This window comes from Pelophylax lessonae (assembly GCF_965119305.1).
Source record: "Pelophylax lessonae genome assembly, chromosome: 5".
In the NCBI taxonomy this organism is placed as follows: domain Eukaryota; kingdom Metazoa; phylum Chordata; class Amphibia; order Anura; family Ranidae; genus Pelophylax; species Pelophylax lessonae.
In genome coordinates this window covers 375,436,854-375,464,704 of record NC_138772.1, presented here as the reverse complement: position 1 = coordinate 375,464,704, position 27,851 = coordinate 375,436,854, and the positions used below count along the sequence as shown (strand labels likewise).

Below are 27,851 nucleotides of genomic sequence, written 5' to 3'. Positions count from 1 at the left end.
CGTGCTCACGCCCTGACGCGTTTCGTCTACACGGACTTCTGCTGAGGGCGTCGCCAATGTTGACGGTGGGAGGACCGGGATATTGCCTTGGACATGTTTTTATGCCTAATTACGTCTCATCCCATGTGAGTGTGATTTTAATTATTAATAAAAGTTTAGTGTGTGCATATTACGCTATGGGTCCCTGTCGTTCTCTTTGCATGTGAGAGGAGAGGAGGAAGTGCTGACCATTGCCCTACCAATTGGATTCGAAGGTTAAGGTGGATCGCCATCATTAAGTGGAGGATCTCTGGTTGAATAGAGCGCTTTACCCAAGTGCTAAGGGTACGTGTGCACACTATAGGGGGGAGCACAGCGGTGTGGTGAAGGATCTTGGTGGCTGCTGTGGGATCAGCAAGGAAGATTCTGTGTTATACAGCACTATAAAGATCAAATCACTAAGTCTTCCATGCACCTGGTTTTCTTTAGGACTCCACCCTAATAACTTTTATGGACTTTACAAACAATATTGGTTCGCAAGGATTCACTTGCTAAATGTGTATAGCTATATATCCGCTATCCTGTGCCAGATAGGTATATTTAGCGCTGCTAGTGCTTATGTGGGCTTGCTCTTGTACGCACCTTGTTTTGGATATTGGTATGATATAGCAGCTGCTTACTGCGGATATTGGCTTTCTGTGTTCCAACACCTTGTAAAGTTGTCAGGTGTTGAGTGTCTATTCTATTGAGTATTGCATAATACCTAAGCGCTGAGTGGGTTAGACGGTAACTTTGTTTCTTTCTTACTCCGTTTTGAATATATATATATATATTTTAAATTCTGCTATAAAACACATCCAATAAAAAAAATTAAAAAAATTGATTTAAAAAAATTGAATTCAGTTTAGGCCAATATGAATTCTGCTACATGTTTTTGGTAAAAAAAATCCCAATAAGTATATATTGACTAGTTTGCGCAAAAGTTATAGCATCTAAAAACTTTTGGATAGAGTTAGGAACTTTTAATTGTTTTAAATATTTTTTACTAGTAATGGCTGAAATCAGCATTTTTTCCGGGGACTATGACATTGCGGTTGACAAATCTGACACTAATTGACACTTTTCCGGTACCAGTGACACCAGTACAGTAATTAGTGCTAAAAAATTGCACTGTCACCGTATAAATGACACTGGCATGGAAGGGGTTAACATCACGGGCAATCAAAGGGTTAAATGTGTTCCTTATGAGTGCTTTCTAACTGTGAGGGATGTGCTTTGACTAAAGGAAAACAAAGATACGTGTTTCTGCTTAGCAGAAACACAAGATCTCCATTTTTCTCTCTGGCACAACAGCCGTCTGCTTTGTTCTGCCTCTCTCCAACGGATCACCCTGACATCGCGTCTGCCGGGCCCACTGATTGGCTCCAAATGTGTCTAATTCACAGCGGAAGCAGGGCTCCGGCGGTGCGCATGCACCCCAAAGCCGAAAAAGGAAGCCATATACAGGTATGTGATTTTACTGCCACAGTATACAGTGGGTACGGAAAGTATTCAGACCCCCTTAAATTTTTCACTCTTTGTTATATTGCAGCCATTTGCTAAAATCATTTAGGTTCATTCTTCTTCCTCATGAATGTACACATATCACCCCATACTGACAGAAAAAAACAGAATTGTTGACATTGTTGCAGATTTATTAAAAAAGAAAAACTGAAATATCACAAGGTCCTAAGTATTCAGACCCTTTGCTCAGTATTTAGTAGAAGCCCCCTTTTGATCTAATACAGCCAGGAGTCTTTTTGGGAAAGATGCAACAAGTCTTTCACACCTGGATTTGGGGATCCTCTGCCATTCCTCCTTGCAGATCCTCTCCAGTTCTGTCAGGTTGGATGGTAAACGTTGGTGGACAGCCATTTTTAGGTCTCTCCAGAGATGCTCAATTGGGTTTAAGTCAGGGCTCTGGCTGGGCCATTCAAGAACAGTCACGGAGTTGTTGTGAAGCCACTCCTTCGTTATTTTAGTTGTGTGCTTAGGGTCATTGTCTTGTTGGAAGGTAAACCTTCGGCCCAGTCTGAGGTCCAGAGCACTCTGGAGAAGGTTTTTGTCCAGGATATCACTGTACTTGGCCGCATTCATCTTTCCCTCGATTGCAACCAGTCGTCCTGTCCCTGCAGCTGAAAAACACCCCCACAGCATGATGCTGCCACCACCATGCTTCACTGTTGGGACTGTATTGGACAGGTGATGAGCAGTGCCTGGTTTTCTCCACACATACCGCTTAGAATTAAGGCCAAAAAGTTCTATTTTGGTCTCATCAGACCAGAGAATCTTATTTCTCACCATCTTGGAGTCCTTCAGGTGTTTTTTAGCAAACTCCATGCGGGCTTTCATGTGTCTTACACTGAGGAGAGGCTTCCGTCGGGCCACTCTGCCATAAAGCCCCGACTGGTGGAGGGCTGCAGTGATGGTTGACTTTCTAAAACTTTCTCCCATCTCCTGACTGCATCTCTGGAGCTCAGCCACAGTGATCTTTGGGTTCTTCTTTACCTCTCTCACCAAGGCTCTTCTCCCCCGATAGCTCAGTTTGGCCGGACGGCCAGCTCTAGGAAGGGTTCTGGTCACCCCAAACGTCTTCCATTTGAGGATTATGGAGGTCACTGTGCTCTTAGGAACCTTAAGTGCAGCAGAAATCTTTTTGTAACCTTGGCCAGATCTGTGCCTTGCCACAATTCTGTCTCTGAGCTCTTCAGGCAGTTCCTTTGACCTCATGATTCTCATTTGATCTGACATGCATTGTGATCTGGAAGGTCTTATATAGACAGGTGTGTGGCTTTCCTAATCAAGTCCAATCAGTATAATCAAACACAGCTGGACGCAAATGAAGGTGTAGAACCATCTCAAGGATGATCAGAAGAAATGGAAAGCACCTGAGTTAAATATATGAGTGTCACAGCAAAGGGTCTGAATACTTAGGACCATGTGATATTTCAGTTTTTCTTTTTTAATAAATCTGCAACAATGTCAACACTTCTGTGTTTTTCTGTCAGTATGGGGAGCTGTGTGTACATTCATGAGGAAGAAGAATGAACTTAAATGATTTTAGCAAATGGCTGCAATATAACAAAGAGTGAAAAATGTAAGGGGGTCTGAATACTTTCCGTACCCACTGTATGTACATGGGGTGGTCCTTAAGTGCAAAATCACACCGCCCTGCTACAGTATATGTACATAGGGTGGTCCTTAAGTGCAAAATCACACCGCCCTGCCACAGTATATGTACATGGGGTGGTCCTTAAGCGATTCAATTGGAGTGTTTGCAATGGCATAATGACTGATTGCATGACCTATACTATACAAAAATGTACAATCACCAATATTGGCATCATAAGTCACAGAGAGGACAAAGTATTGATCCTTTAATTATTATAAAGAAATACTCATAAGCACAAGAGACATTACATATACAGTTGTGCTTATAAGTTTACATACCCTGGCAGAGTTTTAGGATTTCTTGGCCATTTTTCAGAGAATATGAATGATAACACAAAAACTTTTCTTTCCCTTATGGTTAGTGTTTGGCTGAAGCCATTTATTATCAATCAACTGTGTTTACTCTTTTTAAATCATAATGACAACAGAAACTATCCAAATGACCATGATTAAATATTTACATACCCCAGTTCTTAATACCATGTATTGCTCCAGGCTGATGAATGCAAATTTTCCTCCAGTATTTTTTGATAACATACTGCATTCATCTTGCCATCAATTCTGACCAAATTTCCTGTGCCTTTGTAGCTCGCACATCCCCAAAACATCAGCAATCCACCTCCGTGTTTCACAGTAGGAATGGTGTACCTTTCATCATAGGCCTTGCTGACTCCTTTTCAAATGTAGCGTTTATGGCTGTGGCCAAAAAGCTCAATTTTGGTCTTATCACTCTAAATGACTTTTTGCCAGAAGGTTTGAGGCGTGTCTCTGTGTTGTTTGGCGTATTCTAAGCAGGATACTTTGTGGCATTTGCGTAGTAATTAAAAATAAAGTAAAAAACCCAGCGCTCAATAAATAATAAAAGTGAATGAAGTGGCAGCTAACAAAGGTCAATAGATATACCCATATACAATAAAAAAAGAAAAAGTGCAGCGCTCACAAAAAATATTGAATCATAAATGACAAAAAAAAGTGAATCATGCATGATCATAATGTGCAATAAAATCAAATCAATATCTTCAAAATGTTTAAAAAAGATGAAATGTTATACCATAAAAATGATCCAGATTCGTTACATGATTTTATACTACGATGTTTGTAAGTGCACTCATTTTTTAATAAATGTATTGGTCTGTATTGGATTACGCTATGACACTTTTATCCATGCATATCGGAATCCCAATGCCTCTTGGATGATTGAGTATTACTGATGCTTTCTACAAGCTTTGGACATTCATTCTGCCTAGCATTTTTGGCTTTTTCATTGATTTGTAGGCCATTTGTTCCGGTAAGCTGCCATCCCCTTCAGGGTTTGGTGTGCTGTTTGCACATATTGGAGTTTCCTTTGGAGATTGCTCTTCATGCATGCTGGGACTGGTGGTGCTTTCTGTATGCCTTTCTGTTTGAATTTCCATAGTATTGGACTTTTTTCTCTGATCTTCTAATTATAAAAATGTTTTTGTCACTTGCACATATGAACTTTTTATGGTATAATATTTCATCTTTTTTAAACATTTCAAAGATATTGATTTGATTATATTGCACATTATGATCATGCATGATTCACTGTTTATTTGTCATTTATGATTCAATATTTTTTGTGAGTGCTGCACTTTTTCTTGTTTATTTTCGTAGTAATGGCTTTCTTCTGGCAACTAGACCATGCAGCCCATCTTTCTTCAAGTGCCTCCTTTTTGTGCATCTTAAAACGGCCACACCACATTTTCAGAGAGTTCTGTATTTCACCTGAAGTTATTTGTGGGTTTTTCTTTGCATCCTGAACAATTTCCCTGGCAGTTGTGGCTGAAATTTTAGTTGGTCTACCTGACCATGGTTTGGTTTCAACAGAACCCCTTATTTTCCACTTCTTGATTAGAGTTTGAAAACTGCTGATTGGCATTCTCAATTCCTTGGATATCTTTTTATATACCTTTACTGTTTTATACAGTTCAACTACCTTTACCCACAGATCCTTTGACAATTCTTTTGCTTTCCCCATGACTCAGAATCCAGAAACGTCAGTGCAGCACTGGATGAAAGATGCAAGGGTCTGTCAGGAGTCCAGAAACTCATTGACCTTTTATACACACACACTAATTACAAGCAAACAGATCACGGGTGAGGATGGTTATCTTTAATAGCCATTCAAACCCCTCTGTGTCAACTTGTGTGCATGTTATCAGGCCAAAATCACCAGGGTATGTAAACTTTTGATCAGGGTAATTTGGGTAGTTTCTGTTGTCATTCTGATTTATAAAGAGTAAACACAGTTGATTGATAATAAATGGCTTCAGCCAAACACTAACCATGAGTGAAAGAAAAGTTTTTGTTATCATTCATATTCTCGGAAAAATGGCCAAGAAATCATAAATTCTACCGGAGTATGTAAACTTATACCTGTTATATGATAATAGCTGGTGAGCATATATAAAATAATATGAGAGAGGCAAAGGAATGCTCTACTTGCATGGCTTCAAAAAGAAGAGATGTTAGTTCAAAACCAAAAAAAGAAAACAAATTAAGAAGAGAAAGAAAGAGATAGAAAGAAGAACAGAGTTGAAGGGAGCAGGTGAAGAATACCAGAAGAGGATTCATAGAGAAGAAAGGAATTTAAAAAGGGGAGAGCAGCATTAAGTTTTAATGCAGGGAAAAAAAGCTTTTGTATGTTCGAAAGCATAACAGCGTGGGGTTTTATAACCCAGATACACTGGAAGACAGTTCTGGCATAGACATACAGGAATGAAGTGTTGTAAAACACTTAATTTATCTCTGAACTCTTCTATGGAAACCACATGCTGCCCTTGTAGAGACACACTGCTGTGTAGACTTGAGTACTTCAAATTCACTTCTATATAACTGACCTCATTTATTTAGGTGTTGAGGATGAATAGTCAGTTGTGCACATGAGCAACCAATTGGATAAAAACTTTCATCCTCCCACTCTAGCACAGCTTTGTATATTATTGGTTGCTAAAGGGTTGCACGGCATTAGAGAGACAACCCTTTCCTTTAGTTTGTGTAACAAGTACATATTAGATTCCGTACATTTACATATCAAATATCTTAGTTCTTTCGCCTTTCACTGGCCTTTTTATTTCTTCAGAAAATCTATATTTATCCCTTTTTATTTTTACCTTTTTTTTTTCAAATGAGTTATAAAGAAAAATAGCTGTCTATCACTCTACTGCCCCCACTCAGGCTTTCTATTTTTAATTATTCTTTCTTAAAGTGAAATTTTTTCCTCATAATAGGCTTTTTTTTTTATTTGCTCTCCTTTCTTCTGCTAAATGTATACTTGAAAGTGATTTCTTATATCTGTTTGTTAAGTGAAAAAATACCTGTTCCTTTTACCAGTAATCATGTGCGCTGATAACTTCCAGTGCTCTCTGCCTGTGCAAAAGGAGGGGTTACAGAGATAAGAGGGAGATAAGAAGAGGTCTTTCTTCTTTGTAAAAAATTACTAAATGTAGTGGGTAAAGTAGGGCTGACATCACCTGCTAAAAAATTTAGAGAAAAAATGCATTGTCAAAAAGGTAGGAGCACACTATACTTTTGGCACATTAACTTTTTTTTTGTACTTGCAGCTTGTTTACCCAATTCTGGACCACCCACCATGTATTTACATCAGTACTTTGCCATAACCCCGGTATTTTTTTACAAAGCAGGTGATCTGGAATCTGATAAAAGTGGTCCCGGTGGCATATTAGCCACAGGATCACTTTTATGGGCAGAGGGAAAGGTGCCCCGCCGATTCCTGGTCATTTTCTCCGCTTACCGGAGCCGTCGGTAGCAGGAAAAACTATCAGATGGGCAGGAAGTTGAGTGAGGGCAAGATGGCCCCACTCGACTCTATGCCCCTGGAGGACCGGAGCAACGTCAAACATCACTTCCACCCAACGGCCTTAAAGAGCCAATTTTTTGGAAAAAGTAAAATTAATTTTTTTTTTTTTTGCTTTTAAGTGTAAATGAGAGATCTTTTTGACCCTAGATCTCTCATTAACCACTTTACCTCCGCCCACAGTAATATTACTGCGGCAGAGTGGCTCGTTATCGTCTGACGACGTAGTACTACGTCGTCAGACACTCCCCCTTCTGGGCGGCGCTTGCGCGCCGCCGGAGGCTCGCTCCCGCTGTATTCATTCACAGCGGGAGTCGGGCCAGGGGAGGAGCAGCGGCGATCGCCGCTGCTCTGCCCCGATCGCCGGGGATCTAGTGTGGAGATCCGCCCGCCTGTGTAAACACAAGCGGGCGGATCTCCATAGTGACAGGGAGTGACAGATCGGACTGTTCAGCATAGCTGGACATCCGATCTGTCCATGACTCACTCAGTCACCTCCCCCCCCACACGTCAGTAAGCACCAGGCATACATTAACCCTTCCCTCTCCAATAAAATTAACCCCTTCCCTGCCAGTGTCATTTTTACAGTAACAGTGCACATATATAGCACTGATTACTGCAGTAATGTCACTGGTACCCCCAAAAGTGTCAAAAATGTCAGTCAAGGGTCCGATCTGTCCGCCGCAATGTCGCAGTCCCGCAAAAAAAATCGCAGATCGCCGCCATTACGCGTTAAAAAAAAAACCACCAAAAATGACAGAAATCTTTCCCTTTGTTAGTAAACGCAATAACTTTTGCGCAAACCAATCAAAATACGCTTATTGTGATTTTTTTTACCAAACATAGGTAGCAGAAAACAAATTGGCCAAAAATGTTTTAAAAAATTGGTTTTTACATCTTTTTTGGGGGGAATTTCATATAAAAAAATGTTAAAAATATTGTTATTTTTTCAAAATAAACGCTCTTTTTTTGTTTATAGCGCAAAAAGTAAAAATCGCACAGGTGATCAAATACCACCAAAAGAAAGCTCTGTTTGTGGGAAAAAAAGGACGTAAATTTCGTTTGGGTATGGCGCCGCACGACCGCGCAATTGTCAGTTGAATTCGCACAGCGCCGAATCGCAAAAAGTGGCCTGGACGGAAGACAGCAAAATCCTCCGGTGGTAAAGTGGTTAAAGAAGAACTCTCATGCTTATTTCTATTACAAGGGATGTTTACATTCCTTGTAATAGTAATAAAGGTGATCAATTTTATTTAAAAGGACAGTGTAAAAATAGAAAATAAATAAGAAAAAAAAATTAAAGCCCCTGTCCCGCTGTGCTCACACACAGAAGCGAACGCATACGCAAGTCGCACACACATATGTAAATGGGGTTAAAACCACACATGTGAGGTATCGCCATTTTTGAAGCATTGCCTATGGAGATTTTTAAGTGCTGTAGTTTGTCGCCATTCCATGAGCGTGCAAAATTTTGAAGCATGATATGTTAGGTATCAATTTACTCAGTGTAACATCATCTTTAACATTATATAAAAAATTGGGCTAACTTTACTGTTTTTCCTATTTTTTTATTAAAAAAAGTGTATTTTTTTTTTTAAATTGCGTTTGTATGACCTCTGCACAAATACAGTGAGACCAAGTATTGCAATGATCTTTATTCTCTAGGGCAGTGTTTCTCAACCTTTTTTCATTCAAGGCACACTTTAAAATTCTGCACAATTTTGAGGCACCCCATTCTAAAATCTAAAAGCCTAAATTAAAAGTTTTACATACCGCAGCAACATCCACACATGTAGAACAGCCAACATTAGAGGTTGAAAGGGTGCAGAATAAAAACCCATGGCTTTGTGTAATTAATAGGCAGGCTTGATGATCCACCCACTGGCTTGTATAAAATTTTGGGCAATTTTTAGGTATTTTGCCAAGGCACCCTTGAAGAAACCTAAAGGCACCCCAGGGTGCCCAGGCACCCTGGTTGAAAAAGGCTGCTCTAGGGTCTCTACTAAAAAAAAATATATATATATAACGGTTAGGGGTTCTAAGTCATTTTCTAGCAAAAAATACTGATTTTAACTTGTAAACAACAAATGTCAGAAAAAGGTTTGATCCTAAATTGGTTAAAGAGATGAAATGAAGTGATGAGGAAATGTGAATGTATTGTAGAGAGGTATTAAATATTTTTTTTCCTTGACATATTCTTTAATGTTTTGCATGGTAATAGCATGGATCAAGTATTTAAAAAAAAAACATTTTTTATTAACTATTATAAGGAGTTAAACAATTAATACAGGTTAATGTACCTACAGGGGTAAAGTACGTGAAACATTACTGCAGGTATGCTGTGATTTCCTACCTGAGATTGCCAGATGGTATAAGCTGGAGAAAGGAGGAGCATTAAAAATGTCTTTCAGCCCTCTGGATGGTTTAAATGAGACTAACTCTGCAAACTGTGTTAGTCAGCCTTTAAATTTTTTTTTTTCAGGTAACTGAAGAGGGGAAGGCCCACTTCATACTGCAACATGCGTAATAATAAAACATACATGTAAAAACATAGGAAGAGCATATATGGTTAGCATCTAGATATCGTCTATATAAGGGAATAGTCAGCAATTTAGAATAATGTGCACAATCTTAGGGAAGAATTGGGACAGGGAGAGAAAGAAGGGGGGAGCAAAGTAATGCCAAAGGGTTTAAATCAGTGCGGTATACGGAGCATTTTCCTGAATGGTTCTATTAGTTCCAGGGGGAATTATATGTTGTGTGCTCCCAAAAGTGGGACCTTTGTTATATTATGTCATGAAAAAGTAGTTTAAGAGTAAGAGTCGGCTCTAGGGTCCAGAAGCCAGTACTGCCAAAAATTAGTTTTGGCGAAGAGATTCCATGCCCAGGTGTTCATTGAGGATGCCAATGGTCATACCTAAGGTGGGTGGATGCGTTTGTTTCCATAGCCGGGAAAAGGAAAGTCGGGCAGCTATCAATTTGTGTGTTTATGGAATGATATTTTGAGGGCAAATTTGAAAGGCCTAGTCCGAAGAGAAGCATATTAGACACATTGGTAACATCTTGTATAAGGCTGAAAATGCTCCTCCAGATTGAAGTACATTCTGGAGGGACATTCCCACCAGATGTGAAAAAGGTGATCATCTATAAAACAGTTTCTCCAACATTTCCAGGACTGAGTTGGAAAAATGCAGGCCTAGCTTTACAGTGGTGTATTACCTAGAGTATAAAATTTTCATTAGTGTTTCCCAGTGTCAGATATTTTTGGAGAATATAGAAGTGTGAATCCCTCGATGCCAGAGGAGAGAAATCTCCTACTTTTTTTATCTACTGACTTCTACGGGAAAAAGTAAGGTTGCAGTGATTCATTGTATTAGTGAATAGCTAGCTGTTTTTGTCAGACATGGTATTACAATGAACATACTTATACTATCTCAAAAGTTTGCATTTCTTAGTTGGCCAACCAATAAAGAGTATATCTACACCTTCACAGTGGCTAATTTTGGGCTATCTTTTTACAAAAATCTACTGAAAAAATACATTTGAATTCATATTCTCTCTATTTTCCTATAGGGGTTATCCGAACAGCTTTAACTAACATGGACAGAGAAGCCAAAGACCAGTATCTTCTTGTAATACAGGCAAAGGATATGGTTGGCTTAATGGGAGGACTATCTGGTACAACGTCTGTCACAGTAACCCTTACAGATGTCAATGACAATCCACCAAGATTTCCTAAGAGTAAGTTGTCATCTTAGAACAAACTTTGTTTTTTTTTTATCTCCGCACGTAGAAAAATAAATATACATGATTGAGTTAAGGGGGAATTATGGTTTTGCAAAGAATTTCTAAACTGAAAAATAAAAGGCAGATATATAAAAATATTGCATATAAATATTTAGGCTTATTTTCTGATTTTCAAGGATATTCTTATCTGCTTTTATAAAAATCATTTTTTTGGGTACATTTCAGCTTGATCTACTGAACTCCATAAAAAGCTGATTTTATATTGTTCCCTCCCACTTTCTGTTTTCAGAGAGCTCTGTCCAAGGTGATAAAGCGTCAAACAGCTTCTCACTTTAGAAAACGTAAAATTCTTTTTGACACCAGTTTCAAGGGTACAACTTGTCTTGTGTTTATAAAAATTTGCATAGAACTTTGCCAAGTGAAAATGTGAATGCTCTGTTATTACCCACTTGCCTACTGGGCACTTTTACCCCCTTCCTGCCCGGGTAAATTTTCAGCTTGCAGCATTGACACATTTTAAAATTTTAATTTATTTTTTCACAGAATTCGAGCTTCCTTTAGGTGGTATTTAACCACCACTGTTTTTTTTTTTTTTTGCAAACGCACAAAAAATTACAGAAAATTTTGAGGAAACAATTTTTGCAAATAAGTAATTTTTCTCCTTCACTGATGGGCACTGATGAGGAGACATTGATGGGCACTGATAGGCTGCATTGATGGGCACTAATAGGCAGCACTTATAGATACTGATAGGTGGTACTGTAGGGCACTTGTAGGCAGCACTGATGGGAAGCACTGATTGGCACTGTTGGGGCTGCACTGATAATCAGGACACTGATGATCAATGCCCTGATTATCAGTGCAGAAGTTCCCTGTTAGGATTGCCGTTTAACGGTTCCCTTCTCCTCACTCTGTGACAGCGCATGAGGAAAGGAATGCTGATAACCAGCAAGTGTATTTACATTGTGATCAGCTGTGATTGAACACAGCTGATCATGTGGTAAAGGGCCCCTGTGATTGGCCTTTTGCCCCAATCTGTGATTAGCTGTATCCAAAGGACACAGCAGTCACAGAACATGCCAGATGTGTGCCGCAGAGGGCGCTCAGGGGGGTGGTTCTGGGAGGGCATCCATAGATGCCCTCCCAGAACTGGACAACTGCAAAGTAGCCATCATATGGCTATAACCCAGTTGACAAGTGGTTGAAAGGTAACTCCACTTTCGTGAAAAAAAACTAGCAAATGAAAAAAAATATATAATATATCATAAACAATTGCAACTCACGTCATATTATAATTGAATGTTATTAAAAATTGCCTTTCCTTTTCAATCTGCAGCTCTGTAATTTTCTGTAAAATGCAATGCAATATGGCTACCTGGAGGTGTTCTATACACAGAATATGCACAGAACGCCCCCCAGAAACATAATTTCCTGCTTGTGTGATTGGCTCACTGATTTTACCAGAAGTCTGCATTAAGATACAAGTCAGATTTAAGGCATCCCTTGCCAGAAAAATGGCATTTTGGGGAGGTACTCCTAATTGGAAATCAAGAAGCAGGCTCTGTTTTTTTCCTCATTAGACCCCTAATTCAGCAAATAGGGTGCAGCAGCTGATTGATAATTATGAAACCACTCCCATTATATTCACTTTCAACATGGACAGACAAACACACAATGATTTCTTCAGAATAACAAAGGGTAGGAATCTGCTACAAAGTTTGTTAAAATCCCTGTAATGTACATACATCACCCAGAGGGGAATTTTTTTTTTCTCTCAAAAGAGTGAAGTTACTCTTTAAGCTATTCCTTTGCTGGAAAAATGTTTTTTTCATGATTTTGAAATAAAAAATACCTAATTTGGCCACCTACTTTGGATATTCCTGTATTACTTAGTGCCATCTAGTGACCAAATGCAGTATTTTTTAATTTGAAATCAATGTCACTATAAGGGTCCTTTCACACAGGCAATCCAATCAGGTTCACCTGATCGGACCCTTCATTCACCCAAATTAAGCTGCGGATGCCAGCGGTGACATGCCCACTGCTATCTGAAAAAATCCTGTCTGCCAAATCCAGATGTATAGTAACCCTATTTTCCATCTGTCTGGAGGATGAGATAAGATTGGGTGAACAGAAAGGCAGTCAATTTTCACCCAATATCCCCATAGGGGAGAGCAGGACTCTTTCTGCCTCTGCTCTGCACAGTAAGCGGAGACGAACCTGTCATCCGCCTGCTCAACGGGGATTGGCAGAGCAATCCCCCGCTGACCAAAACAGAGTCCGCTGTACACACTGCTCGTGTGAAAGGACCCTAAGCCACACCATTCTACTCTGAACACTGTTTTTTATGCTGTCTACTGCAATCCATTCAACACTGTAAACTGTTTTACATATTCCACACTACTTTAATTTGCACGCTATGCTGTACATTTTCCACTGCTTCACATATTGCCCCACTTAGTATGCTGGGAAGTCATTTGTATACCAGTAACAAAGAAATGGCCCCTGCCCCCATCTATAACTGACCTTCGCAGCAAGGAGCACAATGCATGAAAGACAAAACCAGAGAAAGTTCCCAGCTCAACTCACCAACAAGTCTGCTTACCAACTGAATTAACCTGTCCAACAGTAAAGGGTGTCCCTTTTCTGCCATTGCTGGGTGTCCAGGGTGCCCTTGCACCTTTAAGGAGGTTTGGGCTACCTCCAGGCCCACCTGCCCCTTATCTAACCATTAGAATGCATGTTCTCCCACTGTGGAGACTCTTATAAATTAGTAGGGTTAGGACTCCAAGTAATACAGGGTGCCTTGAAGGGGCCTTGCAGCTTACACATGGGTTTGCAAATGTGTGCTAACTAAACCCCTGTTTTTAACGCATACTGTTGGACAGGTTAATTTGGTTGGTAAGCAGACTGGTTGGTGAGTTGAGCTGGGAACTTTTTCTGGTTTTGTCTTTCAGGTATTTGTATACTGATCTACAGCTATATGCCCTGCCACTGTTTCATGCCCCACTCCAACGAATATAACACTAGTTTGCTTTTATTTTCACTATTCCTCCTTTGTTCAACCAGGAACACTTTTGATAACAATGTTAAATCTAATTAAATATACAAAAAATAAAACAGGTAAACTGGAGGCAATTATGCAATTGCTTTAATTGCCTTTCAGTTAAACATACATGAATTGTAAGAGCCCTGGGCTTAGGAGACTTGAAAAATAATTTCTTTAACTAGGCATCTAAAAATCATATAATTGTTCATTAGAGAACTGTTCAAATATTAGACTTATAACAATCACCATGCTATTTAGAAGGTCTGACGTTAAATGGTTATTCCCATTGTAAGTAACAATTGTATATAATAACCCATTGTATATAATATTTCCCAGCCAACGTACCGTAAGGAAAGATAATATACAGTCTGGTCTGTTTTAGGAAGATCTAACAGAAATATAATACTTCACAGTTCTTTTTAACCACTGTATGCTTGCTACAACGTATAATGAACCTGGCCATCACTATTAAGGTCAAGACCTAAAGATGAAAACACTGAAGTCTGCTTCAGGTTTTGAATTAATCCTTGATATAAAAAAAAGGAAAAAAAAAAAAACGTACTTGTAGGCACTGAAAGTAAAAGGATAGGCAGTGCTAACAATAAGTGCACAGAATACTGAAATGCTGATGAAAATTATTGTTAATGTGAAGAAAGGAAGTGTAAAGAAGAGCTGCGTTTCATGAAGACTATTCAATTCCTAACAACTAAAATAATTAGAAAGAAAGCACTGTTTGAAACTTACAGCTCCTACAATGGATTTTTGATAATATTCATTATTATACATCACAGTATAATAAAACACATTAAAACATCTTTCCCCAGTATAAATGTAAGTGTCCATGTCATGACAAGTCATAGATGCAACCTTCCAAACTGTAAAGCTTCTGTGTCATTGAATTTAAGGAAATATTTTGTTGTCATTTGTTTTGGATGGAATTGGAAACTGTAGCATTTGTCGCTGTACATTGTTACCTGTTCGGATTACACTCCTATGTCCTATAAATACAAGTTTCTTAAATAGGTAAAACGCCTCTGTGATGAAAAACCACAGGACTTTATAATAGATTTTTTTGAGACACCACTGGCTGATAACATAGCAGATGAGTGTTGGAATGTAAACTTTGGTTCAGAGGAACAATACATTATAACAATACCTGGAGCCTAGCCATTTGATAGGACCATAAAAGCTATTATGGTTCATTAGATAATCCCAAAGACAAATTGTGCTCAATCCCCAAATCCTAAATGTTAAATAGTGATTCCTTAAAGCAAAACCAAAGTATATATACTGATCAGCCATCATTTTTGACCACTCACCTAGTATTGAGTAGGTTCCCATTTTGCCCCCCCCCCCCCCAAACAGTCTTGAGCCATTGAGGCATGCATGCCACTAAACTTATGAAATTATGCTGTGGTATCTGGCACCAAGCCATCAGTAGCAGATCCTTTAAGTCCTAAATGTTTGAAGTTGGGGCCCCGTGAATCAGACTTGAGATCTGGAAATCTGCAATTTCTGATGCTCAAATGCCCAATGCAGGTCAAGTTCTGATGTTTACATGTCCATGTTTTTGGCTATGGATATGGCTCATCATGGGCATCCTGACCAGCCTGTAGCTACACAGCCCCATACACAACAAACTGCAATGCCCAATTTTTTTGCTTTCAACACATCAACTTGAGGGACCACATATTTAACTTATGCCTAATATATCCCACCAACTTTTAAATGCTACTACAATAAGAAAATCAATGTTATTCACTTAACCTGTTGATTTTCCTATGAATTATGGCTGATTGGAGTATATTTTTAATGCAATTCAATTTGCAAGTTACAATTTTGCATGCGTGCATACTTACTAATCTGTGCTACTTTTTGCATCACTCATGTTTCAAATTCTCCATATGCCATCTTGCCTAGTCTTTTCTTTTTGGAGGGAGGTGATCAGGTTAGTGCTATATCTAAGTGCTATATAGATATGAGATATAGATATAGATATAGTGCTATATCTATATCTCTTTATGGTAGTTCCCTTTGGGAACTATTATTTTTTTGCCAGGATTTTTGCATGTTAATATTTTATCACAATCTAAACCTTCCTGTCACATCTGTATAATGGGAAGGTGGTACAGAAAAAAATAAATGTATTAAGAAGAAAACTCATGTAAAATGTAGTAATTGGCAATACCCTGATTTTTGGGAAAAAAACTTCTACATTCGATTGAGTTGCACTCAACCTAACATTACAATAATTTTAAGTGTTAATAGGCTTCTGGGAAAAAAAATAAAAATGAATCAGACTAAGCTAGATACATTATGAGTCAGATATACAGTATTAGTTCTAGGACACCAAAGTGCACTACAGGGACCAAGGTTTCTAAGTGTTATTAAAAATTGTAATGTTGTCATTTATAAATGCTAGAAAACTCTCATAGTTATAATAGAGCAGTGCAACACTAACTTCAGAGACATTGAGGGCAGTGATGTTTTTCTAATATTGGGCTATAGACAGTCGGAATATTAATAAAATATAAGTAACTAAAATTTAAAGCACAGTGGGGTTTTAGCTATCCCTAAATTCAATAAGGATAAACCTTAGTAAGGTAATGTTAAGAATCCCATTACTTTAGAAATAATTTGGTAGAAACATTTCCAGTAGCTTATCGTGTTTTTACAGAGGGTTTAGAATAGAATTTGCACCTGGCAACCTGGTATTGGATAGGTTGCAGTTCAGAAAATGGTGTTACATCTAAATTGATATGTCAGTGAGTAATTAGTGATGCATGAGGAAATAGAAGCGATGAGCTGAGGAGTAGAGAGATAGATTTGGATGTTGTCAGCATAGAGATGGTATTGGAAACCATGTGAGGTTATGCACTGACCCAGATAGAAGGTGTAGGTAGAGAATTGAAGGGATTCAAGGGCAGAGACTCTGAAACCCCTGCAGAAAGAGGAAATATGAGGAGGAGATAGAGTTGTAGGTAACATTAAAGGTGTGCTAAGGAGGAGAACCAATAAAGAGCAGAATTTTGGAGGCCAAGAGAATGTGGCCAACTCTGCCCCCCACCGCTAGCACCTCTGACTTAAGTTATTGCAATAAAAAAATACTATCTGTATGCAGAAAGCTCTTCAAAGATACCAGAATGTCTTTAAAGTATTTTCTAGGAAATTGGAAAGGAATTGATTGAATTATTGAATTCCCTCTTGTCATAAAGAGTGTGTGATGTTGTCTAAATATGTTCACTTTAATCTGCCATGTGAAGCCTAGCTTTTGCTAAAAAAGCCTGTAGATGGATTGCAGGGTTCAGAAGATGCTAACAAGGAAGACATCTCACAGTTGCTAAATGTTCTTGGGTGGTGTGAACACCTGAGGAGGAGAAGCAAGACGAAGCAGGGGAGAGCACCAACTCAATCTGGCCTGATGGTGTAAAGAACTCCATCAGCTGCTGGGATATGGACCTGTACTTTTACTTGCATGGCTTAGTTCTCCAGGATGGGTTTGGGAGGCTAGGTATAATGTGCTACATAGGGCTTCTTGTTTACTGATCCAGTGTTAGTGGTGAGATTGAGCTCAGGGGTTAACCAGCCATCTCACATAAGCCTGCCATGTCCCATCTGTTAGATCTTTTTTAAAAACAGCTTGAAAGTCAGCTTAATAGGTAATAAAAGGGCTAACATACTTACATTTCCTGAAATCAAAATGATGATTAACATTCTCTTTAGGCATGCTTACATAACCAAATGCTTAGAAATTTGTACTGAATCTGTTTTAAAATGTATTTGATTTCTGTCCCAGTGACAGTGATCTAGAAGACAAATAAAAAAGGGACACCACGGTAAGGGTTTTAACTCCAAACCCAATTGAAAACAAAATATTTTCTATTTTCATAATTTTATTTTCTTCTTTCTTTAGAGTCTGAACAGTATCATGTTCCTGAATCATTGCCTGTTGGCTCAACAGTAGCCAAAATAAAAGCAGTAGATGCCGATGTGGGACTAAATGCTGAAATGGAATATAAGATTGTCGATGGTGATAGCGAAAGTGTCTTCAAAATATCTGTTGATAAAGACACCCAAGAAGGAATTGTTTCAATTCAGAAAGTAAGAATATGGATTATTTACAATGGTACTTACATTGTTTTATGAATCTCTCTCATCGAATGCATAAACTAAAAAGGTGAAGGCTTTTAGGAAATATGTTGGTACAGTATTTAGTTATTTTCTAAGCCTGATATAAATTAGAACTATGGGCAAATCTTTTTCTTTTTTTTTTTTCATTTTTTGGATAGAGTAAGTGAGTGTTTACCCCTGTCAGTAAATTGTTTTGCCATCTGTGTCACATTGGAGTGATTTTCCTTCACTTCCTGTCCCTTAGACAAAACGGGTTTTAAGAGGAAATCCCTGAACACTAAGGGGATCTCTTGGGGCCCTCAAGTCACCAGAACTAGTGTCCCAATTGGAAAATGTCCCCTTTATTACTGTACTGGGAGCAACTCAAAATTTGTGATTTTATTTTCCTTTTACCTTCAATTATAACACTAAACAGGACAAATAGAGAAGGAGAATCTCCCTAACAGGGGCAGAGGTAGCAATAAAAAAACTGACAATTGTTCTAAACCCTCTCCAGTCTATACAAAACTAAAAAAATGCTTTTAGTTATACTTTAATAACTTGGTATCACTTGTTTTTTGTATTTTCAGGTTGTTGTGTGCTTTCGGCGTTTGTGCATTTTTCACGTTTTACTGATTGTCATTTATTTTTATGGCAAAAAGCAGCCTCTTTTTTTAATTTTACCTGCCTAACACCAGAATCAGATAACACTATAGATATATAATAATATAAGGTATTAACCACTTCAATACAAGGCACTTTCAGCCCCTTCCTGCCCAGGCCAATTTTCAGCTTTCAGCACTGTCATACTTTGAATGACAATTGTGTGGTCATGAAATGCTGTACCCAAATTAATTTATTTTCACACAAATAGAGCTTTATTTTGGTGTTATTTAATCACCAATGATTTTTGTATTTTCTACAAAAAAAAGAAATAAACCCAGAAAAATTTGAAGAAAAATTTTTTTTTCTTTGTTTCTGTCAGTATATTTTGTAAATACAGCTGCAAGAAAAAGTATGTGAACCCTTTGGAATGATATGGATTTCTGCACAAATTGGTCATAATATGTGATCTGATCATCATCTAAGTCACAACAATAGACAATCACAGTCTGCTTAAACTAATAACACACAAATAATGAAATGTTTCCATGTTTTTATTGAACACACCATGTAAACATTCTCAGTGCAGGTGGAAAAAGTATGTGAACCCTTGGATTTGATAACTGGTTGAACCTCCTTTGGCAGCAATAACTTCAACCAAACGTTTCCTGTAGTTGCAGATCAGACGTGCACAACAGTCAGGAGTAATTCTTGACCATTCCTCTTTACAGAACTGATTCAGTTCAGCAATATTCTTGGGATGTCTGGTGTGAATCGCTTTCTTGAGGTCATGCCACAGCATCTCAATTGGGTTGAGGTCAGGACTCTGATTGGGCCACTTCAGAAGGCGTATTTTCTTCTGTTTAAGCCATTCTGTTGTTGATTTACTTCTATGCTTTGGGTCATTGTCCTGTTGCAACACCCATCTTCTGTTGAGCTTCAGCTGGTAGACAGATGGCTTTAAGTTCTCCTGCAAAATGTCTTGATAAACTTGGGAATTCATTTTTCCTTCAATGATAGCAATACGTCCAGGCCCTGACACAGCAAAGCAGCCCCACCCATGATGCCCCCACCACCATACTTCACAGTTGGGATGAGGTTTTGATGTTGGTGTGCTGTGCTTCTTTTTCGCCACACATAGTGTTGTGTGTTTCTTCCAAACAACTCAACTTTGGTTTCATCTGTCCACAGAATATTTTGCCAGTACTGCTGTGGAACATCCAGGTGCTCTTGTGCAAACTGTAAACGTGCAGCAATGTTTTGTTTGGACAGCAGTGGCTTCCTCTGTGGTATCCTCCCATGAAATCCATTCTTGTTTAGTGTTTTACATATTGTAGATTCGCTAACAGGGATGTTAGCATTTGCCAGTGACTTTTGTAAGTCTTTAGCTGACACTCTGGGATTTTTCTTCACCTCATTGAGCAGTCTGTGCTGTGCTCTTGCAGTCATCTTTACAGGACGGCCACTCCTAGGGAGAGTAGCAGCAGTGCTGAACTTTCTCCATTTATAGACAATTTGTCTTACCATGGACTGATGAACAGCAAGGCTTTTGGAGATACTTTTATAACCCTTTCCAGCTTTATGCAAGTCAACAATTCGTAGGTCTTCTGAGAGCTCTTTTAGGTGAGGCATCTTTAACATCAGGCAATGCTTCTTGTGAAAAGCAAACCCAGAACTGGTGTGCGTTTTTTATAGGGCTGTAACCAACACCTCCAATCTCATCTCATTGATTGGAATCCAGTTGGCTGACATCTCACTCCAATTAGCTCTTGGAGATGTCATTAGTCTAGGGGTTCACATACTTTTTCCACCTGCACTGTGAATGTTCACATGGTGTGTTCAATAAAAACATGGCAACATTTCATTATTTGTGTATTATTAGTTTAAGCAGACTGTGATTGTCTATTGTTGTGACTTAGATGATGATCAGATCACATTTTATGACCAATTTGTGCAGAAATCCATATCATTCCAAAGGGTTCACATACTTTTTCTTGCAGCTGTAAGTAATTTTTCTTCCTTACTGATGTGCGCTGATGAGGTGGCACTGAAGGGAACTGATTAGGTGGCACTGATGAGGAGTCACTAATATGCGGCACTAATGGGCACTGATAGGTGGCATTGATGGGCAGCTAAGATAAGCAGGTACTAATGGGCACTGATTGGGGTCACTGGTGGGCATTGATTGGTTTTACTGATGTGCACTGTTTATTGCTTTACTGCATTTAGGGCACTGATGATCAGTGGCCTGATTACTTATCCTGGACTCCCCTTTGAGGAGGACCTGCTGATCGGCTTTTCTCGCCACACACTTTTGACAGTTTAAGACGAGGAGCGCCGATAAATGGCACTTCTGCATTTACATGTGACCGGCTGTGATTGGACACAGCTGATCACATGGGTAAAGAGCCACGTCATTGGCTCTTTACCAATATCGGGTTCCTAGGACACGCTGCGGCTGCAAAAGCCACGCTGTGCTCCTCCGTGGGCACGCGAGATGCCATTTTTGGGGCGCCACCATATGATGTCCTCCCAGAAACGAGAGCCACACCGCTCCTCTGTCATTCGGCAGTGGGTGTGTGGGGGGGGGGGGGCAAGTAGCTGAAATGGTAAAAATTCTACTTTGACTGCTAAAATTGACTGCTATTCCTGACCTCTTTCTGAAAATGCTATTTACCTGTCTGTCTGTGGGTCTGTCTGTGGGTGGCTTGTCAAGGAGGTTGGTGTGTATAGGCTGTGATACAGGCTTGCTGTTTCCCTGTGGATCACAGATATTTGGATTGGTTCCATTTCTTTCTTCCTGTTCTGACTTTATTGAATCAGACTTTTTTTTGGGTATCTGTGAAATATAAGATTTCAAGCTCTCTCTGGATGGAAGCCTGATGGACTGCCTTCACCTATGTATGGTGTGGGCTTAACCCCTTGGTTACCTTAATTGAGGGATGGTGGTCACTCACAGGCTTACCCATAAATGATTTTAAAATAGTTTCTCATATTGGTGAATAGATTTGATCTGTTGCGGTGTGGTCATGGGTTTTTGAGGCAGATATTGGATCATATCTCTGTTTTACATATGAGTTCACTAAACATCAGCTACATGGATCCTAAAGAAGCCCTAGTATTGGGCAAAACACGTTGATTCAGATCCATATGTATCTTTCTATGCACTCTCCTATGTGGGATGATCAGATCTCTCTATGTTAATGTTCTCATTATATTGTAAATACATATGTCTTTTTAAACATCAGTTGAATGATAAATTGGATTATGTTTTATGTTTTGCATAATTGGTATGGAGAAAAAAGGAAAAAAATCATTTTTTTTTTTTTTTTTTTTTTTTAAATGTTCAATTGGGCTCTTTAAAATCTAATTTTTCCCACTTTTCTTTTAACTAAAGGGAGGTGGTTTTTTTTTGCCTATTCAATTTATGGTGATAGTGCCGTGGTATCTTACAGTACAGAGTCCCCCCCACCTATTGACTTACCTGATTTGCATACTTGTCTTGGATCAGTTCTGGAATTATAAGCTTATGATGGAAACCAAATAACAAGCATTTTTGAAGAAGAAGCAATGAAAGCCTACATGCACCATGGACTGGCTTGGCAGATTGGATTCCTAGAAAATGATAAGTCTATTTAAAGACATTGGGGTTTGTTTACTAAAGGCAAATCCACTGTGCACTACAAGTGCACTGCAAGTGCACTTGGAAGTGCAGTCACCATAGATCTGAGGGGAAGATCCGAAATGAGGGGGAGCTCTGCTAATTTCTATCATCCAATCATGTGCAAGCAAAAATGTTGTTTTTTTTCCCTTGCATGTCTCCCTCAGATCTACAGCAACTGCAAGTGCACTTGTAGCACACAGTGGATTTGCCTTTAGTAAAAAAAAAACCCAAATGTTCTTGAATGAAGTAGGAAACCATTACAGCCTCGGTTAGGTGTTTATTGCTCACTAATTGCACTGATGACCATTGTAAATAAGGTGGAAAGTGATGTGAGAGTCAAAAATTTCAGTTTTTCACTGGAACAGGAATAGAGGGCGAATCTTTCCAAGGGAACACCTGTTACAGTGATAACTGTCTAAGTGAGTATTTACCTTACTTTAGCGGGATCTACCCTTATTATCTGTCTGAAGACCAGAGGTGAAGGACAATGGCCCCAAAATAAGACGGAAAACAGAACAAAAAAGATTGGGGTTTTGATATATTTTTAAACCTAGATGGTAATGGATCAAATCTTCACAAAATTGAGTTGGAATGTACAAATGTTTGCTTATCATCCCTTATAAATGGTAATGGAATTCAGTGCAATTTTTCAACTGTGCAAAATACCAAACAAGAGAAAGAAGAGATAGAGTTCAGGAAAATTAAACAAAGGTGCCTCCTGACTGCTTCCAACATTTTTTGTTACCCCTTTCCCTACAGCTTTCTTGCTGAGCTTAGTCATGAATCTTGAGCCATGAAACAAAATAAAAAGCTATTCTGCACTTTAAATCTGGCTTTCTGTTGCTATATCTAAATCCCTTTGCCCTAAACACTGAGACACTGGATTACGAATTCCATTTGGTAAATATCATAGAAAGATTCTTCAAAACCAGAAATGGAGTTAAAGTTGTTGTAAATGCAGAAGGTTTTTTATCTTAATGCAGCAACTCCCCTCAGCCCCCCTCAGCCCCCTAATACTTACATGAGCCCATCTCAGTACAGTGATGTTGTACGAGAGTACAAACAAATGGTTATTGCCCACACCTGTAACTGATCTCTGCAACAAGGAGCATTGAAAGGGCAACACATATAACAAGACACAAAAAGATTTCAAGCTCTCCTTATCGACCCGTTATTTATGTTGTATGAGAGACTTGGTTGTCCAGGTTGTCTACCTCTTGATTGGCTGAGACACAGCAGCAGATGCCATTGGCTTCCGCTGCTGTCAATAAAATTCAGTGAGCCAATGAGAAGAGGGGGGGTGGGGGGAGAGTCACGGCTCCATGTCTGAATGGACACACAAAGCTGTGGAAAGAGCAAATTAATCCTGCGCTTGAGGGGTGGCCTTGCGGCTGGTATCCTGAAAATGTGATTCAGGTCAAATTGTAGTAAATTCAGGCTGTGCTGCCACTCTCAACGGGTCGTGGTAACCCAAAGAAGATACTGGAAAAGAGAAATGGACAGAGGGCGCACCAGCCTAGCGCATTATCTTTAAAACAATTTATTGTAATAGACATGTATACACATTATACTCACAAAACGATAATGAAACACGGGCAATAAGCAATGAGGGACCACCAGGGGTCTCCACTGGGCATCCTCAGCTGCCACAGGCCGTGGAAGGATGTAGACCTCCAAAAAACCTCTTACGCGTTTCGGGGTGTTCCCCCTTCATCAGAGCTGTGGCTTGGCTCGGGTGCCCCCATAGCAAGCTGCTTGCTGTTGAGGCAATCAGCAGGAGGGAGGGGCCAGGAGCAGCAAAGAGGGACCAGAGAAGAGGAGGATCTGGGCTGCTCTGTGCAAAACCACTGCATAGGAACAGGTGAGTATGACATGTTTGTTATTTTCAAACAAAAAAAAAAGGCGATTTTAGTATCACTTTAAAAATAAAGAAGAAAGGCAGAGGAGAAAACTTTGTGCTGCATCTGTTTATTGTTGAAGGAGTAGAAGTAGGAAAGATTATTTAAAATGAGAGGTGCAGAGAAGCTGAAACATATGGTAAAGATCGTGTGGAGAATATATCTGCTTCCAGGAAGAAATTCTGGTTGTTATTTGTGGTCCTTCTCCATGCCTGTTGGGTGATGTGGTGCTACTATTTAAAAAGACATGTGGTATTAATACACATGATCTGATGAAGAGGCACAGCCCCTAAACATGTTATAATGGTGACCAGCTTTTCTCTCTTGGTTTGACATGGTTTGAAGGCTCTCCAAAACTTCCAGTTTGCCCTCACCAGCCGACGTTCGGGCACTCTTTCACTAGGTGAATGACATCCCATCCAGTTCCGGAAGGTTCAGGGTTCCCAGGCACAGGACTTTAGGTGGATGTGCCATCTCTGTGACCCCGGCGGTCATAATCTACACACTTCTCCCACTGTCCTGAGGCTCCTGGGTGGTGAAATCTAGTATTGGGTCCAGGATTATGTGTCAACCTTCAGTGCTTGGGATTATGTGTTTCTCCTCTCCACTGGTATGGTAATGTATCAGTCTGGACACTCGTGCATGTCATGCTTTTTCATTTTACCTTTAAGTGAAATCTGATTTTATCTATTCCTGGGCTTGTGGCTCTATTGACTTCCACAGGTCTGGGAGCATTTCTTTATTTGTTGTTATGTGGAATTAGTAGTACATCCTTTGGAATGACCTGTCATACGTTTTGGTGCTTGAAAGAAGATAGATAAAGAATATTTTGATATCTCCAAACAGCACAGCTAACACCTTGGATTAAGGTGGCTGTGAGAATATTTAAAACATTAGTTCTAAGGTAGTAGCCACGTGCTACTACCTCAGAATTAGGTACGTTATCCTTTTTTTATATTGTGGTAAATGTAGTCTTTCTGATCACCTGCAATTGGCTGGGGATTTTAACAGCTTTGATCCTTACTGATTGTGCATGTAAAATGCAAACTATTGGTGCATGTAACATGCAAAATTCCCAGTAGCTCAAATAGGTAAGTTTTCAAATGTAATTTACATTCTGATTGATTTCTCACAAATCCTATACAGTCAATATGTATGTGCTCAAATAATTTGGGTCCCAAGTGATAGTACCCCAAATTACAGTTGTTAAATGCCTCCACATATTTGGCTTGCCTCCACGCTACATAATATAACTTTGCATTCAAAAGCCTAATAGGAGTAGTAATATTTTATATACAGATACACTTGCCATTTTGTTTAAGGAAAGTAGATATTTCCATGGCAGATAAAGCAGAAAAATAACTTAGAATTACTTTCTCCTCTCAGCATAACTTCTAATTAGTTTTACAATTTAATCAATTATTATCACAGTAGCTGTTTGTAAAATATACTCTCCCAAACAAAATATGCTGTATTTAAGCCTTAATTTAAATTCAGGGATGGTAGACTGATCAAATCTAAAATAAAAATCTCAGATCCCATTACTTTGAGAATATATAATATTTAATTGGCAACCTGGAGAAAAATTACTCTGAAAGCAATCAATTTGGGTACATTGTTATTTACCATTAAATGTAATAACACCATAAAATGTGTACCTTCATTTAACTTTACTTACAGAAGAAGTGCAACTGACTAGAAAACTTTATATTATTGCAGCCAGGCAGATTTTGCAGTTCATAAAGCGTACAAGGCCAGGTCATTTATCGAGTTTGTTTGTTACTCCTTTTTGACTTGAGTGACAAAATGATTAGGCGGTAAATCACACTGATGTTCTCCAATGTGTGCTCTACAAATACTTTTATGCAAGTAGCTGAGGCCATATGTTCATACATAATTTATACAATTACTATAGATTATTGGTAATAATCTACCTAGGTAATTTAAGTACAGAAGTTCTCAGTTTGTGCCAAGACAAACGGTATATTATGGAATAGATTATACTGAAAAGTTTTCCAAAGATGTACTTTCTGCCAAAAGTGGTATTTTGTATTGACTGTCTTAGGTGCTGATCTCATTAAGGTAAAAAAAAAAATTGTAGAAGACTCAGTACTATGTTATTCATTAAGACAATCCTCCATTGAAATATGAAAACTCACTTGAGTCCAGTTATAAATGTAGGAAAACAATCTTTCTTTTAAAGCTGAAGTAAAATTTAGTTTGAAAAAAAGAAGTGGCATGTAGGTTTCTATGGCACAAGAAACTCTTTATGTTCCAATAAATCTTCTTCCTCTTCCTGCTATGCACAGCTCAGTGTAAATGATAAATTAAACTTGAAATTTAGCTATAAAATAAAAACAACTACAAACTCCTTTCCCGATGGTACCGCACACCAGCCATGCTTCATAAATGGAATAGTTCTATAGAAAATAAATGCTGGAGATGCCATACAAATGAAGGTGATCTTCTTCATATCTGGTGGAGCTGTTCCCATATTGAAAAATTTTGGAAACAGATCCACTCCATCATTCTAAAAATCACTAACAACAATCTAACCTTCTCACCCATTACTTACCTCCTCCACCTATTGCCGACAGCCAATAAAAAACATTGTAAATCACTTACTATGTTTCTAATCAATGCAGCCAGATTATGTGTGCCCAGACACTGGGGTACTCCTCAGACCCCTACTGTGAAAGAATGGTTAAATCAGGTTGAAAAACTATCTGAAATGGAAGAACTCATTGCGATATCCCACGACACACCAACCGAATTTGCCTTAACATGGAGTCCCTGGACTACTTATATAACAACAAACATGTATATTAGTCTTATGGATTAAAATAATCCTCCAAGCAAAATCCTGTAATAATCTGATATTGCAGCCTCCTACCCACTCGGTTGCAGCTTTTCATTTGATACTCCTATATTATAATTATACCCCCCACCCTTTGCCTGCTCCCCCCATCCTCTCCCCCCTACCCACCTGTGGGGAGTTAATGCTGGACATTGCCCCACCCCTATCCCCCCCCCACCCCCCTCCTCTTGCAATTGGTAATACAGGGAATTATCCCTTCATAGTAACCATATATGACTTAACCTTACATTTCCAATATTAGCAACAATATTTTATCCCTCATTGTGTATTCCTCAATGTTATCTCATCAAGATTGCTGTCATGTTACCTTTATATACATGTTATCTTGCTCATTACTTTGTACTTCGATATAACGTTGAACACTGAGAATGTTGATCGGATTGTTCTCCTGTTTGTATGCATTGTCATGTTTGACTTCCTTTTTCAATAAAGCATTTGGAAAAAAAATAAATAAACAAAATCAAAATAATAGCTTTAGAAACTCAAATTACCTGTAATGAAGTATGCCCCATGTTTTGCAGGCATCTGGATGGATTGTTTAAAAATTTTCTAAGGGGGTCAATAGCTCTGAATCGTTTGTGAAGCTACAGTGAACAAGCTCCCGATGGCGACCCTCCCTCTTCTTACTCCTCCATTGGGAAAATTTGATTAAGAGTGTACACTGCATGTAAACCCATCTCTGAATGAGGGTAAATCTAAAGAAGCACAGAATTCCCTCTTCCATTCAGAGATCGAGTTATATGCATGTTCACTATAAAACAATTTTTCCCAATAAAGGGAGAGGAAACAGGTCCTCATTGGTAGCATATTCTCCACAGCTTCACAGAAGGCTTGGAGCTAATTACTCTCACAGTGATGGAAAAGGAGCATCCATG

At 38.9% G+C, this 27,851-nt stretch overlaps 1 protein-coding gene across 2 annotated transcripts in view; it reads left to right on the top strand.

Annotated features, from left to right (window-relative positions):
- The window catches only part of LOC309556100 (cadherin-7-like), a 299,042-nt gene that overhangs the window by 199,320 nt on the left and 71,871 nt on the right, over nt 1-27,851 (top strand). For both annotated transcript variants that reach the window (XM_082258423.1, XM_082258422.1), the window contains 2 exons: nt 10,601-10,768; nt 17,737-17,924. In XM_082258423.1, coding sequence (XP_082114549.1) covers nt 10,601-10,768; nt 17,737-17,924 — 356 coding nt within the window. The remainder of the gene's footprint in view (nt 1-10,600; nt 10,769-17,736; nt 17,925-27,851) is intronic.